The 16,111-nt window shown below is 49.7% G+C and overlaps 1 protein-coding gene across 1 annotated transcript; it reads left to right on the plus strand.

The window, feature by feature from the left end:
• The first annotated feature begins 3,335 nt into the window (after nt 1–3,335).
• Nucleotides 3,336–5,032, plus strand: LOC106805193. Its single transcript, XM_014806696.1, has 2 exons — nt 3,336–3,689; nt 4,334–5,032. The coding sequence occupies exons 1-2, from the start codon at nt 3,362–3,364 to the stop codon at nt 4,963–4,965; spliced, it is 960 nt and encodes a 319-aa protein (XP_014662182.1). The 5' UTR covers nt 3,336–3,361; the 3' UTR covers nt 4,966–5,032.
• Nucleotides 5,033–16,111: the final 11,079 nt, after the last annotated feature.

Genomic DNA, 16,111 nt, shown 5'->3' on the forward strand with positions numbered 1-16,111 from the left:
AAAAGTTTACACTACAAAATAAACACAACTGTATAGATACGTTTGTGCTAATACTGACTGCATGACATCTATAATAGTTGACACTATACGACAGCACAAAGGTTCTCGTTATATTTCTCAACATTCTTCTCCATTTGTGTTTACAATTTTATAACCATCCAAACGAGATATAATCCTCATAATATATACCAGCGATTTTCATACATAAAGAAAATAGTTACGGCTACGCGTAAAACGTATAGGCATGACCCGTTGCGCCGTGCTTGCACGCACAGGTACAGATGTGGGTATTCACGGGGGTCAAGGCAAAAAAAAGATTTCTGGGCTGCCTCTTTTCACGAATCTGGCACAGATTAACGATAAGCGGTGCTCTCAAGACTTCTACTGACGCAGCCTATCGAACCTATATGCAAAGGCGCACGCATCATCGAGTGGCACAGCAGGGGTCGTATTCGGAATGTAGCCTCGTTTTAACGGCTCTTGCACGACAGTTATTTTCTTTAGTTAGTTGCTTTAAGTTGCCACGATCTCGTGCGCGAACTTCCAAGATCTTAGATAAAAGTTGCAGGTATGATTTCACGCACGTAACTCGGGCACTCGTGCGAGTAGCACCAAGTTCCACAAAGAACAATAAACCCATAGAAACCATATTCAAAAGCAATGATAAAAACATGAACTCCAAGTTGAAAATAAATGAAAAAGCATGAATCATGTTCAAAAGAAAAGAAAAACCGAAACCATGTTTAAAAAAAAAGAAACATAATGAACCATGGTCAAAAATTTAGAAGAAAAAACAGGAAACCACGTTCAAAAAGGCAGAAAAAAACATGAATCATGCTCAAAAGACTATGAGAAGCGCCTGATCCTGTTTACCCGAGTGGTAGCTTTATCTGTGTAGCCCCTCGGTGCTTCGCTACGCACGTAGAGCTGCTTAAGGGGGAGTTTCAGTTGTGTGTGTTTGTGATGAGTGCTTTTGGCATTAACAAAAAACGAGAATCGTAAGCGCCGGCACGCTAAACGCCAGCAAATAGTATGCGTATATATCCCGGTTTCAATGTCAATGTGAGAGTCCCTTATAATAGAGAGATGCACCTTAAATTGATCCCTATATTTACTAACGTTTAAGATATAGAAATTAGTGATTCCGTCGCGCAGGCATTCTCGCCGTACGCGCTGCTCCAAATATAACGAATGTCACATGATTGCTATATTTTTCGATTCGTATTGTTCGAGCGTCCGGAAATTCGGGTCAAGTCCGCGCGTTTACCGGAAGTCCGGTCGATCGCACACATTGATACACGCTTGCGATCTATATTATTCGTCATCGACGGTCGAAATCGAACGATTTTCGACGTGTGTGGTCATGCACGTGACACGTGTGGTCGGTGTGCTATCACCCTGCGCATACAGCGAGGAATGTGGCCGGAAGCAAAACATTTCAACAGTAGTTTGTGCATACTGCTTAAAGATAATGGCACGTGTTTGTGAGGTCAGGTAGAAAATGAACGCTGATTAGTAGTTGAACGCTAGGCAGTATGCGCGCGAGGCGAAACACTCGGTTCTACATTACTACTTACGTATGCCGGTCGTGATATATAGGGCAATGAGATGAGATAGCGCAACAGCACTTTCCCATGCCTGAACTATCGCCTACAGATGCTGCATTCATTTTCACAACTTGTCCCGCATGATGTGGGGCGAGTAGCATACACTACAACCACTTTCATATTTATCTACTACAAACAGCGTAATTTATCTGGCCTATATCTCGCTATAGCATGCTCGTACTAACCGGGTGTATGGGGTTATGTTTTCCGTAACTAAGTGGTCTTTGTAGCCGCTGAATCTAACAAAGAGCATTTTCACGTGAAGCGACGTAGAAATGTAAATCAAGACCATTCAAGCGAATCTTGCCGTAGTAAATACGATTGGTTATTTTCACAAGTTTAGGCCCAACAGCGTATACGCCACACATCCCATGACGTCATACTCTCGTCACAACTGCGGGCGCAGACCTGGGGCATGTGAGGGCACGCATGCGTCAAGGTGGTTCTAGTTTTACACACGCACAACGTTCAACTCTTTCAACTTTCTGACTCTAAATAAATAATTATTATGAATCGCAGACGCTAATCCACTGACAAAGGTAACTTAATTGTTTTCAGCAAAATACATCATTACAAGTTTAAGCGTCTAAAATGGGTCAGTTTCGCGCGTGCAATCCAAAGTATTATACTAGTTTGTCGAATACGCCCATGACAATAATGTTAAAAATAGGTTGTTTTGTAAAAAACATGAAGCGCAATACTCACTAAAATCCCTAACTTACTGTATTTTGCCTTTCGTTATCTATCGTTCGTTCGTTCGTTTGTTCATTTGTTCGTTCGTTCGTTTGTTTATTCATTCGTTCGTTTGTTCATTTGTTCGTTCGTTCGTTTGTTTATCTGTTCGTTCTTTCATTTGTTTGTTCGTTTATTTGTTCGTTCGTTTGTTCGTTTGTTCGTATATTTATTCGTTGGTTGGTTGGTTCGTTGGTTCGTTGGTTCGTACGTTCGTTCGTTCGTACGCATGTGTTGTTATTCGTACTCTTACGTTTTTCTTGTTTTCTGTTTAGAGGAAGGACGATTACCGCGCATCGTTTCCGCATCTAATCCTCCGCCTGTTAATCGTGGTCGCACTGACCGCCGTCCTCATCATCGTATCTTACGAGAGCGAATCGTCTGTCAAGATTCAAAATCTCGCTCCACGGCCCACGTGTTCTGCGTGCTCGCAACTTCCCGAGCACCGCGTCCCGCAACTAAAGGTAACGACGCATGCGCCAGAACTCCTCGAAAATGCTACAGACATTATCGGAACCGCAGCGATGCATTCCCGCGCGGAGCTCGCGTATCCCGGGAACTTCCTGAGATACGATGCCGACTACAGTGGCGCCGCGCGACGGACGATCGAACTGCCGCAGGATTACGAAACGCAAGATGGCGGCCGATCATCGCTGTTGTCGATGGCGCTCGTGCGCGGGCCCCTGCCCGCGGAAAACATGCACGTGACCGACGGCGGTCCGCTACTGCTAAACAACGCCTACGACGCTACGCCGCGAGATGGCGCTGCGACGGGTCCCGCCGACGAGTGGGGGTTCTTCGTGAAGCAGGGCGGCTACTTCGTGACGTCATCGTGCGGGAACGTGCTCGCCGACATGGTCCACGGAGCGTGGCGACCGAAGGGAGAGAACGCCACGGCGGCCGACGTCGCCGCCGCCGCGCAACACCGACGCGAGTACCGACGCTACCAGAACGTCGACGCGATACAGAGATCCGACGGCCGCTGTGGGCGCGGACTCACGACCGACGTCAACCCCGATCTCATGGCGCTGTGCGAACCCGATGGACCGACCCCGTGCTGCCACGAGGGCCGCTGCAGGAACATGGCGGCTGCCGAATGCCGATGCGAGAGCGGCAATTGTTTCGATCTCAGACGCGAGATATTGGCCGAGCTCGCGTACTGGCAGCCGCGGGAGAGCACGTGTAAGATGCAGAGATTCTCACCGCGCAAAGCCTGCACGCTGCTGCGCGTCAACGGCGTTCGTTTGGTCGTCATGGGAGACTCGATGCTGAGGAAGATGTATCAGGCTCTGATGATCATCCTGCGAGACAACGCGCTGACGGGATCACTCGCCGTCAACACACCACCAGGTATATATCAGTGTCACGGTCCACGCGCTTCTCCTTCTCTCTCTCTCTCTCTCTCTCTCTCTCTCTCTCTCTCTTTCTCTTTATCTCTCTCTTTTCTGCCTCGCTCTCGTTCTACTTTCTCCCCCCCCTTTCTTTCTCTCTCTCTCTCTCTCTTTCTTTCTTTCTTTTTTCTCTTTCTCTCTCTCGCTCTCTCTCTCGCGTGCGCGCGCTCTCTCTCTCCTCTCTCTCTCTCTCCCTCTCCCTCTCCCTCTCTTTCGCGCGCTCTTTCTTTCTGTCTATCCATCTCTTTATCTCTCTCTCGCTCTCTCTATCTATCTCTATCGCTCTCTCTCTCTCTCTCTCTCTCTCTCTCTCTCTCTCTCTCTCTCTCTCTCTCTCTCTGTCTCTTTCGCGCTTTCTTTTTTTCTATCGCTGCTATTGACTATGTTATGTATCTACATTTCATAGGAATGGGCAACTGCTTCCCTTACTCCCGCCGCTAGCTACTGCCCTGAATGGATATTTTCAGAGACTACCACGAAATACAATATCCTCTGATGGACATCGTGTCGATACGACGTCATCATACATAGCAAGAGCAGTAGCCGGATTCATATTAGCACGGAAAGCCATCGCTAAAACCTCATAATTAATTTTATTTTCAGAAATCACCACAGAGTGCCAAGGTCAGGCGCAGTTCACTCGAACCATTTGTGGCAAAATGCATCTCGCCTCTTCCAGCCGCCATCTTCCTTCGACAGACTTTTGCCAGAATATCAAGATGGCCGCCAGCGACAGACACTTCGGCGTCGAATTCGTCAGCGCGCAGAACACGTCGACCGCCGACGTCGCTCTCGCAACGGCTCGTTCCTTGCTCCGCCGCAAGGGGTCGCTGCTCGTACTCGGCATCGGCTTTCACGACCACTGCAACGCGGCGCGCGTCATCGAACAATACCTGACGCCGGTCGTCGCCGAGGTGCGAACGCACGGGCAGGGTTGGCCAAAACTGCTGTGGGTGTCCGTCGATCACCCGGGTCTGCTGAAACCGCTGCCCTACCGTCGACTGCAGGGCATCGAGCGCTGCGGTCCTTTCTCGCAGAAGATCGCGCGCTATCTCGCGAGATTCGAGGTGCCGGTGCTGAACACGGTCGAGTTGACGAGTGACGTCAGTAGTTACGACGGCACGCACTACGCACACGGCGTGAATGACGTCAAGGTGCAGATTCTGCTCAATTACGTGCTGGAGCTGTTCTTAAAGATGCGCAGACGAACGCAGGCCGCGCGCGTTACTCACTAACACGCAGCTACACGCACACACACACACACACACACACACACACACACACACACACACACACACACACACACACACACACACACACATGCACGCGCACATACACACACGTGCGCGCAGACGTAGGAATATATGTATATATGTAGGCGGATGTATGTAAATATTGCAAGGCAGAAAAAACACACTAACTGTATTATAAGTGACTGGAATAAGTTATTTTCTTTGATTATTTATTATTTTTTTCTGTTTCTGTTGTTTATTATTATTTCTGTTGAGGTGTTTAATATAATTTTAACATATTAATCAGCCAATAGATAGCGATATGCTTCCTACATGACATGTGCAGCTGGCTAGCCTATACTATATAAATTAATTCATATTTTATTTTAATAATACTTTTTAATTAAATTACATATAATTGAAATATCATAATGTTAATTAGTAATAATATTATAATTTACTTAGTTTCATAACCACGCGAAGGGAAATCTAGGCAAATTTCTATGTCGTCCGAAATTACATGATATTTTGTTGTTTCTTTGTTGAAATTATACATTAAAAAAATTAAGAGTAAATATTCGTTTCAGCAAATTAACATAAAAAGTAAGTACAGATGCTTTTATTCAATAACGATAGGGAGCCATACCTGACATAATACCAATAAAATTTAAGGCAGCCAATAGGTGGCGATATCTATCTAACCTAACATATCCACCTGCGCGCGCGCATGTCTGCCATTTATCGAATAAGAGAAATAGTATTTTGTCGTAAATGCGTTTGATTTAGAGAAGACATATACAATTAAAAAACATAGAATTCATATAAAGTGTGTAGTTGAACCAAATTTACTTGTGTCTCTTCGCACACGCCTCGTATCTACAAAATGAAATAATATTTCGTAGAATTTATATATTTAAAATGTATAGTAACTGTAAATTCGTCGCAGTAGTTTGATGTAAAAAATAAGTCCAGATGCGTCTCTACAATAATGATAAGGCGCCTTAGCTGACGTATCACTAATAAAACTATAGTCAGCCAATAGGTGGCGATAGGTGTCCTACAGGACATATATTATATGCAGCTATTTTTCTAGAATCTATCAAATAAGGAACATTTTGCTGCAATGATACTTTTAATTTAGAAGGTACGTGTGTGTACACAACAAGTCACTTTAATATTCATAAGGGGCCTAGTTGAACCAAATTTGCATGAATTATTGTGGTTGATAGGGAGCCCTAGCTACAATAACACTAATAAAATTCAAGGCAGCCAATAGGTGGCGATATGTGTCCTACATAACACACATCCACATGAGCAGAGCACGTATATGATATACATACACATGCATGTCTGTCATTTCTCGAATAAGATAAATAGTATTTTGTTGTAATAATGCTTTTGATTTAGAGAAGATATGCCCACCAGTTACTTATATATTCATAAATGGTCTAGTTGAGCCCAATTTATCTGAATCATCGTGCTAGATGTGTGTTCACGCATGCCTTGTATCATCGAAATGAAATATTATTTTATTGAATTTATACATTTAAAATGGGGAGCAAACTATCCGTCGCAGTAGCTTCACATGAAACATAATTCCAATTTCCTATCTTCAATAATGCAAGGGTGCCTTAGCTGATCAAATACGAACAATATTTATGACAGCCGCTAGATGGCGACAGGTTTCCTACCTTATATAATATATAGGCATGGCGTTGTCTTCCAAGTAATTAAGATATTGAGATCGGGAATTACGATGCAGACGTACTTTCTCTTAATTTACTTTCTCTTATACGGCTTTTCCTTTTAAGCACATGAGATCATCCAAGTAGCATTGTCATTGGCAGATAACTTGCCGAGATGCCACAAAGCCATATACTTTAGAATCGAGTGCTGTTGGCTCCCAAGTGTGATTTTGATTTTGGTACTGTGCTTTTCGGTGGTGATTTATTATAGAAACTCACTACTGTGTAGGTCCTCTCTCGTTTGAGAACAAACATGAAATCGACAGAATACTATCACTGCCGTGGGATAACATGCCGACATGACTGGACCTTTGGGCCTTATAGTATAGCATACGAGCAATGAATAGTCAGGGATTTATTCCTGGAGTGCGTTACATGACAGGAGGAAGTTGAATGAAGGAGCCGAGGAGATAGACGGATAGGATGAGAAGTTGGAAGCGGGGAAAAGAATGCGTTGAAAATGTTGAGGGATAGAAACTCAATAAGATTGGATGTGGAAAGAGACACACTCACACACACACACACACACACACACACACACACAGCACGACACAGGCACCCACAGGGCGGTAGCCCGCACAAACACGACACACAGCACATCACGACCACCAGCCCGCACACACACCACACCCACAGCACACGCGACTGCGACAGACACCACAGGCGACACGGCCCGCGGCGACACACGAGCCGGGCCCGCGCAGCACGACACACACACACCACACACACACACACACACACAGGTCCCCACAACACACACCGACGAGAGAGAGAGGAGAGCAGAGGAGAAGAGAGAGACGATGGAGAGAGAGAGCCGGGCCGTTGTGTCTGCGAGACGAGAGAGAGAGAGAGACGAGACACAAGAGAGAACAAGGAGAGATGAGAGAGAGCAGACAAACGAGACGAGAGAGAGAGAGAAGAGAGAGAGGCGACGAGAAGGAGACGAGAGGAGAGAAAGAGAGAAGAGAGAGAAGAGAGAGAGAGAGAGAGAGGAAAAAGAGAAAGCAGATAGAGAGAGAGAGAGAGAGAGAGCAGAGAAAGAGAGAGAGGAGAGAGAGAGAGAGAGCAGATGGAGTAGAGATGAGAGTAAGGGAGACGTGAGAGACGTGCGAGAGAGACACTGGAGCACACAGAGAGCGCGGGGAGTGGGTAAGAATGAAGTACGTTAAATAGCCCCACGCGTCATTGTCTTCAGGACAATTTTCTAAACACTTCTGCTCAATCTTTCATGAGAACAGAGAGGGAGGGAGGAGGAAGAGAATGAAGAAGAGGAGGTTCAAACCGAGTTAAAAAAACTAATGTCACTGAAAACAAAATAACAGCCCGTATTGATCAGAAGTTCCTGTTTCTTGCGCTGTAGTTCACATGCACACGCCGCAACCTTGGCGTAACCTGTGCAAACGGTCACGTGACGACCTCCCACGACGCAAGAGACGTTGAACTCGTGCGCGATCTTTCTTCATTAAGTCTACTATATACACCATCGGTCTCTTCTCGAACGCTAGCGTCTGGTGCACCTTCTGTATCAGGGTCGCGCCTTGCCACCGTCTCGTGCGCGTTCACTCCTCGCTCTCTTGCATCGGGTGCCGTCGCTATGCGTGGCGAGTCATTCCACTGAGAATTTCTCTATAGAAAACTATAACCAGCAGTTAGAAACACAACTAACGCGTATACCTGACAATGAGAAACAGAACTAACGCGCATTGCTAGCTATACAAAACAGAACTAACGCGTATGGCTGGCAATACGAAACAGAACTAACACGTATAGCTGGCAATGAGAAACAGAACTAACGCGTATGGCTGGCAATACGAAACAGAACTAACACGTATAGCTGGCAATGAGAAACAGAACTAACGCGTATGGCTGGCAATACGAAACAGAACTAACACGTATACCTGACAATGAGAAACAGAACTAACGCGCATTGCTAGCTATACAAAACAGAACTAACGCGTATGGCTGGCAATACGAAACAGAACTAACACGTATAGCTGGTATGGCAATGAGAAACAGAACTAACACGTATACCTGACAATCTTAATGAGAAACAAGCTAACTGCGCATTGCTAGCTTATACAAGAACACGAGCCTACGGCGTATTGGCTGGGCAATGAGAAACAGAACTAACGCGTATGGCCTTGCATGAGAAATCGAACTAACGCGTATGGCTGGCAATACGCAACAGACTACCACCGTATACCTGACAGATGAGAAACCAGAACTGAACGCGCATTGTGCCTAGCGTATACAAAACAGACTAACGCGTAATGGCTGGCAATACAAACCAGAACTAACAGTCATACTGACAATGAGAAACAGAACTAACGCGCATTGCGTAGCTATACAATAACAGACAGACGCGTATGGCTGGCAATGAGAACCAATACTGGAACGTAACATCGTATGGTGGCCATGAGAAACAGACACTATACGCGTATGTCTTGGCATACGAAACAGAACTAACACGTATCGCTGGCAATGAAAACAGAACTACCGCGTATGGCTGGCAATAAAAAACCACAACTAACGGCGAATGCTTCCGGAGATGAGGAAACAGAACTAGACGCGTATAGCTGGCAATGAGAAACCGAACTACCGGCGTATGGCTTGGCCAATGACGGAAACAGAACTAACTACGTATAGCTTGGCATGAGTAAACAGAACTAACGCCGTATGGCTGGCAATAAGAAACTACAACTAACGCGAATTCGCGGCAGATGAGAAAACAGCACGACTAACAGCGATTAGCTGGCAATGATAAAGGCAGAACTGAACTTGCGTTATGGGCTGCAATAACGAACGAACTAACACGTATAGCTGCAATGAGAAACAGAACTAACGCTATGCTTGGCACTAAAAACCACAACTAACGCAAATTCCGGCAATGAGAACCAGAACTAACGCGTCTACTGGCACGAGAAACAAGACCTCACGCGTATATGGCTGGCAAGCAGAAACAGGAATTAAACTGCGTATGGCTGGCAATGAAAAAACACCACTACGCGTATACAGGCCAATACGAAATCAGAACTAGACGCGTATCTGGCATGAGAAACAGAACTAGACGCGCAAGCTGGCCATGTGAAACAGACGAACGGCCATGGATGTTAGGCAATGAGAACCCGAACTACGCGTTATATGAGGCGAAACGAAACAGAAGCTACGCGTATAGACTGGCATGAGAAACAAGCATCTAACGCGTATAGTTGGCCAATACGGAAACAGAACTTACGCGGTATATCAGGCATGGAACAGAAACTAACGGCGTATGGCCTGCAATAGAGAAACCGAACTAACGCGGTGTACGCAATGAGTTGATCGGTGACCACGCGTNGTATCTCTGTGTGGTAGTGCTGCGGGGTTAGGGGGAGGATAGCGGCAATGCCGTGTGGTGAGTGGCTGGCCGGGGGTTAGGAGGATACGTGCAATTGCCGGTGGTGGTGAGTGCTGCGGTTAGGGAGGATACGGTTTCTATCTCTATTTTCTGCGGGTTAGGGGGGAGATACGTGGATGCGTGTTGGTTGAGTGCTGGCGCGGGTTAGGGGAGATACAGTGGATGCCGTGTGTGAGGCTGCGAGGGTTAGGGGAGGATACAGTGCATGCCAGTAGTGGTGAGTGCTGCGGGGTTAGGCGGGCAGGATACGTGCATGCCGATGTGTGAGTGCTGGCGGGGTTAGGGGAGGAGATACGTGCATGCCGTGGTGAGTGCTGGGCGGTAGGGGGAAGATACGTGCACTGAGTGCGGGGTTAGGGGGAGGATACGTGGATGCCGTGTGGTGAGTGCTGCGGGGTTAGGGGGAGGATACGTGCATGCCGTGTGGTGAGTGCTGCGGGGTTAGGGGGAAGACTACGTGCATCGCCGTGTGGGGAGTGCTGCGGGGTTAAGGAGGAGATACGTGCAGTCCGGTGGTGAGTGCATGCGGTTGGGGTTAGGGGAGGATTACGTGGGCCAATGCCGTGTGGTGAGTGCGCTGCGGGATTAGTGGGGGAGGATACGGTGGGAATGCGGTGTGTGAGTGCTGCGGGTTAGGGGAGGATACGTGGAATGCCGTGTGGTGAAGTTGCTGCGGGGTTAGGGAGGATACGTGGATCCGTGTGGTGACAGTGCATGCGGGTTAGGGGGAGGATTATCGTGCTAATGCCAGTGTGGTGAAGTGGGCTGGCAGGTAGGCGAGGATACGTGGATGTGCCGTGTGGTGAGTGCTGCGGGGTTAGGGGGAGGATACGTGCATGCCGTGTGGTGAGTGCTGCGGGGTTAGGGGGAGGATACGTGCATGCCGTGTGGGTGAGTGCTGTTTTTCTGGTTAGGGAGTATGTGATTAATTCGTTGATGCCGTGTGGTGAAGTGCTAGCCGGGGTTTAGGCCAGCGCAGATACGTGGCAATGCCGTGTGGTGAGTGCTGCGCGGGATTCAGGTTGTATGATATCTCTATATCTCTGTGTTATGTCTGTCTGTGGTATGGATGAGATACCGGTGCATGCCAGTGTGTGAGTGCTTTGTCGTGTTGGGTATATACTGATGCCAGTGTGTGAGTGCTGGCAGGGGTTAGGAGAGGATACGTGCAAATGCCGGGGGTGAAGTGCTGGGGCGGGAGTTAGGGCGAGGATTACGTGCAAAGCCGTGTGGTGAGTGATTGCGGGTTAGGGCGGGAGGATACGTGGCATGCCGTGTGGTGAGGTGCGTGCGTGGGTTAGGGGGAAGGATACTGTGGATGCCGTGTGTGAGTGCTGCGGTTGGGAGAATACGGGCATCGCCGTGTGTGAGTGCTGGGCGGGTTCATAGTGTGTGTTATGATATCTGTATCTGTGTGTATGCTGCGCGGGGTTAGGGAGAGGATAACGTGGCATCACCGTGGGGAGTGCTGCAAGGGTTAGGGGGAGATTACTGCATGCCGGTGGGTGAGTGTGTCGGGTTAGGGAGGATACGTGGATGCCGCTGTGAGAGTGCGCGGGTTAGGGGGAGGAAAACTCGGAATGGCGCGTGTGTGAGTGGCTGACGGGGTTAGGAGGATACGTGATGCCGTGTGTGAGTAGCTGCGGGGTTAGGGGGAGGATACGTGGATGCCGTGTGGTGAGTGCTGCGGGGTTAGGGGGAGGATACGTGGATGCCGTGTGGTGAGTGCTGCGGGGTTAGGGGGAGGATACGTGCATGCCTGTTGGTGAGCTGGCTGCAGTTACGGGAGGATACGTGCATGCCGTGTGATGGAGGTAGCTGCCAGTAGGGGATGGATTACGTGCATACCGTGTGGTGATGCCTGCGGGGTTAGGGGGAGGAATACTGTGCATGCCAGGTGTGGTGAGTGCTGGCGGGTTAGGGGGAGATACGTGCATGCCGGTGTGAGTGCTGGCAGAGGGGTTAGGGGGAGGATAACGTGGATGCCGTGGTGAGTGCATGCGGGATTAAGGGGGATGGATACGTGCATGCCGCGTGTGGGAGTTGCGCGGGGTAAGGGAGGGAGGAGATCGTGCAGCCGTGTGGTGAGTGCTAGCGGGCGTAGGGAGAGATACGTGCATTCCGTGTGTGATGCGCCAGGTTAGGGGGAGGATATTTCTTATCCGTGGGTGAGTGCTCGGGCTTAGGCGGGAGGATACGTGCATAGCCCGTGTGCTGAGTGCTGCAGGTAGGGGGAGGATACGTGATGCCGTGTGTGAGTGGCTTGCGGGGTATAGGGGGAGGATAACGTGCATACCGCTGGTGAGTGCTAGCGGGTTCAGGGGCAGGATACCTGCCCATGCCAGAGGTGGTGAGTGCTGCGGGATTAGCGGAGGATACGTGCATGCCGTGGTGGTGAGTGCTGCGGGTTAGAGGAGGATACTGGATGCGTGTGGTGCGTGCTGCGGGGAGGTAGGGGAGGATAACGTGCATGGCTCCTTGTGGTTGAGTGCTGGCGGGTTAGGCGGGAGGATACGTGCATAGCCGTGTGGAGGCGCGGTAGGGGGAGATACCCCGTGCATGCCGTGTGGTGAGTGCTTTCTATATATATCTGATGCCGTGTGTGAGTGCAGCAGGGTAAGGGGGAGGACTACGTGCTGCCGGGGTGAGGAGCGCGGGTTTTAGGGGAGGGATAACGTGCATGCCAGTGTGTGAGTGCTGGCTTGGGGGTTAGGAGGAAGGATACTGATGCCGTGTGGTGAGGCTGCGAGAGGTTAAGGGGGAGATACCGTGGATGCCGAGTGTGGTGAATGCTGCGGGTTTAGGGGCAAGGATACGTGGATGCGTGTGGTGAGTGCTGCAGGGTTGAGGGGAGGAACGTGGAAATGCCGTGTGTGAGGCTCGCGGGAGTTAGGGGGCAGGATACGGTGCAGCCAGTGGGTGAGCTGCTCAGGTTAGGGAGGGAAAAGGGATAAACGTGATGCCGTGTGGTGAGTGGCTGCGGGTTAGGGAGGATACGTGGCATGCCGTGGGTGAAGTGGCGCGGGTTAGGGGAGAGACGTGCATGGCCGTGTGTATCTCGGGGTTAGGGGGAGGATACGTGCATGCCGTGTGGTGAGTGCTGCGGGGTTAGGGGGAGGATACGTGCATGCCGTGTGGTGATGTCTTGCTGGGGTTAGGGGAGATAACGTGGATGCCGTGTGGTGAGTGCTGCGGGTTAGGGGAGGATACGTGGGCATGGCCGTGCTGGTGGCAGTGCGCGGAGGTAGGGGAGGAACGTGCAATGCCGGTGGTCGAGTGCTGCGGTTAGGTTGTATATATCTCTATCCTGATGTGGTGAGTGCTGCGGGGTTAGGGGAGAGATACGGGATGCGTGATTTGGTGAAGTGCTGCGGGGTTAGGGGGAGATACGATGGTATTGCCGTGTGAGGAGTGACTGCGGGGTAGGGGGAGGTTATATCTATCTATTTCTTCCGTCGGTGGTGAGTGCTGCGGTTAGGGGAGGATACGTGCACCGTGTGTTGAGTGCTGGCCGGGTTAGGTTTGCGAGGATACTGAATGCCTGTGGGTAGAGTAGCTGCGCGGAGCGTTAGGGGAGGTACGTGGATGCGTGTGGTGATCGCGGGGTAAGGGGAGATTTATTTACGTGCATGCCCCGGGGTGAGGCTGCGGGGTTAGTTGGGAGGATACGTGCATGCCCAGTGTGGTGAGTGTTTCTGTGTTTTAGGGGGAAGGATACGTGCACCGTGGGCTGAGCTTGCTGCGGGTTAGGGGGGAGGATACGTGCATGCCGTGTGTGAAGTGCTAAGCGGGGTTAGGCGGGAGATACGTGGATGCCGTGTGTGAGTGCCTGGCGGGTAGGGGGAGGATACGTGAAGCCAGTGTGTTGATTGTCTGCGGGGTTAGGGGAGGATATCGTGCAATGCTCTGGAAGTGCTTGCAGGGTTAGGGGAGGATACGTGACATGCCGTGTGGTGATGTGCTTGCGGGTGTTAGGGGAGGAACGTGCATGCCTGGTATTTGGTCTGCGGGGTTTTATAGGGGGAGGATTACGTGCATGCCGTGTGTGAGTTGCTTTGCGGGTTAGGTTGTGGTTATGGTATACGTCAATGTCTCTTGAGTGTGATGAGTGCTGCGGGGTTAGGGGAGGATACTGATGCTCGTGTGGTGAGTCTGCGGTTAGGGGGGAGGAACCTTGCATCCGGCTGGATGAGTGCTGCGTTTGTTTTAGGGGGAGGATACGTGGATGCCGTGGGTGCAGTGCATGCGGGGTATATGTGGAGGATAACGTGCATGCCGGTGTGCAGTGCTAGCGGGTTAGGGGAGGATACGTGCATGCCGTGTGGTGAGTGCTGCGGGGTTAGGGGGAGGATACGTGCATGCCGTGTGGTGAGTGCTGCGGGGTTAGGGGGAGGATACGTGGATGCCAGTGGTGGTGCGTGCTACGAGGCGGAGGTTTTATTGTGGTTATGGATAACGTGCATTCCGTGGTGAGAGCGCTGCGGTGTAGGGGGAGGATAGCGTGGATGCCGATGATATGGTGAGTGCTGCGGGGTTAGGGGGAGGATACGTGCATGCCGTGTGGGGATGATGCGGGTAGGTGGGGGGGGGGGAGATAACTTGCATAGCCGTGTTGGGGAGTGCTGCGGGTTAGGGGAAGAACGTGGAATGTCCGTGTGGTGAGTGCTGAGGCGGGGTTAGGGGAGGCATGCACGTATCTTCTCGCTGCACCGGTGGCGTATTATTGCCCGATAATCTGATTAGAAGCAAGCCCAGCGGGATAAACCCGGAGTCGTGGCGCAGTCAGCTTCCGCCCCGTGATCTGTGCAATCTAGGAGACGCGTGGATTCACCCGATCAATCATTGCTGCTACACGCGTTAGTTCGGTTTCTCATTGCCAGCCATACGCGTTAGTTCTGTTTCTCATTGCCTGATATACGCGTAAGTTCTGTTTCGTATTGCCAACTATACGTGTTAGTTATGTTTCTCATTGCCAGTTATACGCGTTAGTTCGGTTTCGTATTGCCTAATATACGCGTTAGTTCTGTTTCTCATTGCCTAATATACGCGTTAGTTCTGTTTCACATTGGCAGCTATGCGCGTTAGTTCTGTTTCTCATTGCCAGCCATACGCGTTAGTTCTGTTTCGTATTGCCTGATATACGCGTTAGTTCTGTTTCTCTACGAAACAGAACTAACACGTATAGCTGGCAATGAGAAACAGAACTAACGCGTATGGCTGGCAATAAAAAACACAACTAACGCGAATATCCGGCAATGATTGCCAGCCATACGCGTTAGTTCTGTTTCTCATTGCCAGCTATACGCGTTAGTTCTGTTTCGGAGGAGGAGGAAGAGAATGAAGAAGAGGAGGTTCAAACCGAGTTAAAAAAATAATGTCACTGAAAACAAAATAACAGCCCGTATTGATCAGAAGTTCCTGTTTCTTGCGCTGTAGTTCACACACGCCGCAACCTTGGCGTAACCTGTGCAAACGGTCACGTGACGACCTCCCACGACGCAAGAGACGTTGAACTCGTGCGCGATCTTTCTTCATTACGTCTACTATATACACCATCGGTCTCTTCTCGAACGCTAGCGTCTGGTGCACCTTCTGTATCAGGGTCGCGCCTTGCCACCGTCTCGTGCGCGTTCACTTCTCGCTCTCTTGCATCGGGTGCCGTCGCTATGCGTGGCGAGCCATTCCACTGAGAATTTCTCTATAGAAAACTATAACCAGCAGTTAGAAACACAACTAACGCATATACCTGACAATGAGAAACAGAACTAACGCGCATTGCTAGCTATACAAAACAGAACTAACGCGTATGGCTGGCAATGAGAAACAGAACTAACGCGTATGGCTGGCAATACTTCCCTCTCTTTCTCAGAAAGATTGACAGAATGTATGAAAATTGTCTGAAGAAATGACGCGTGGCTATTAACGATATTCATTTTACCCCACCCCCTCTCTCTGTGTCTCCATGTCTCTCTCACTCTCTCACTCTCCCTTACTCTCTCTCTCTCTC

The sequence above is a fragment of the Priapulus caudatus genome, unplaced genomic scaffold (genome assembly GCF_000485595.1).
Source record: "Priapulus caudatus unplaced genomic scaffold, Priapulus_caudatus-5.0.1 Scaffold6, whole genome shotgun sequence".
NCBI classification, from domain to species: domain Eukaryota; kingdom Metazoa; phylum Priapulida; class Priapulimorpha; order Priapulimorphida; family Priapulidae; genus Priapulus; species Priapulus caudatus.

Excerpts from the sequence above, each read along its gene's own strand:
- LOC106805193 (XM_014806696.1), top strand. The coding sequence starts at position 3,362 with ATGGCGCTGTGCGAACCCGATGGACCGACCCCGTGCTGCCACGAGGGC. Across the intron at positions 3,690-4,333 it reads CGCCGTCAACACACCACCAG|AAATCACCACAGAGTGCCAA; the intron begins GTATATATCAGT and ends TTTTATTTTCAG.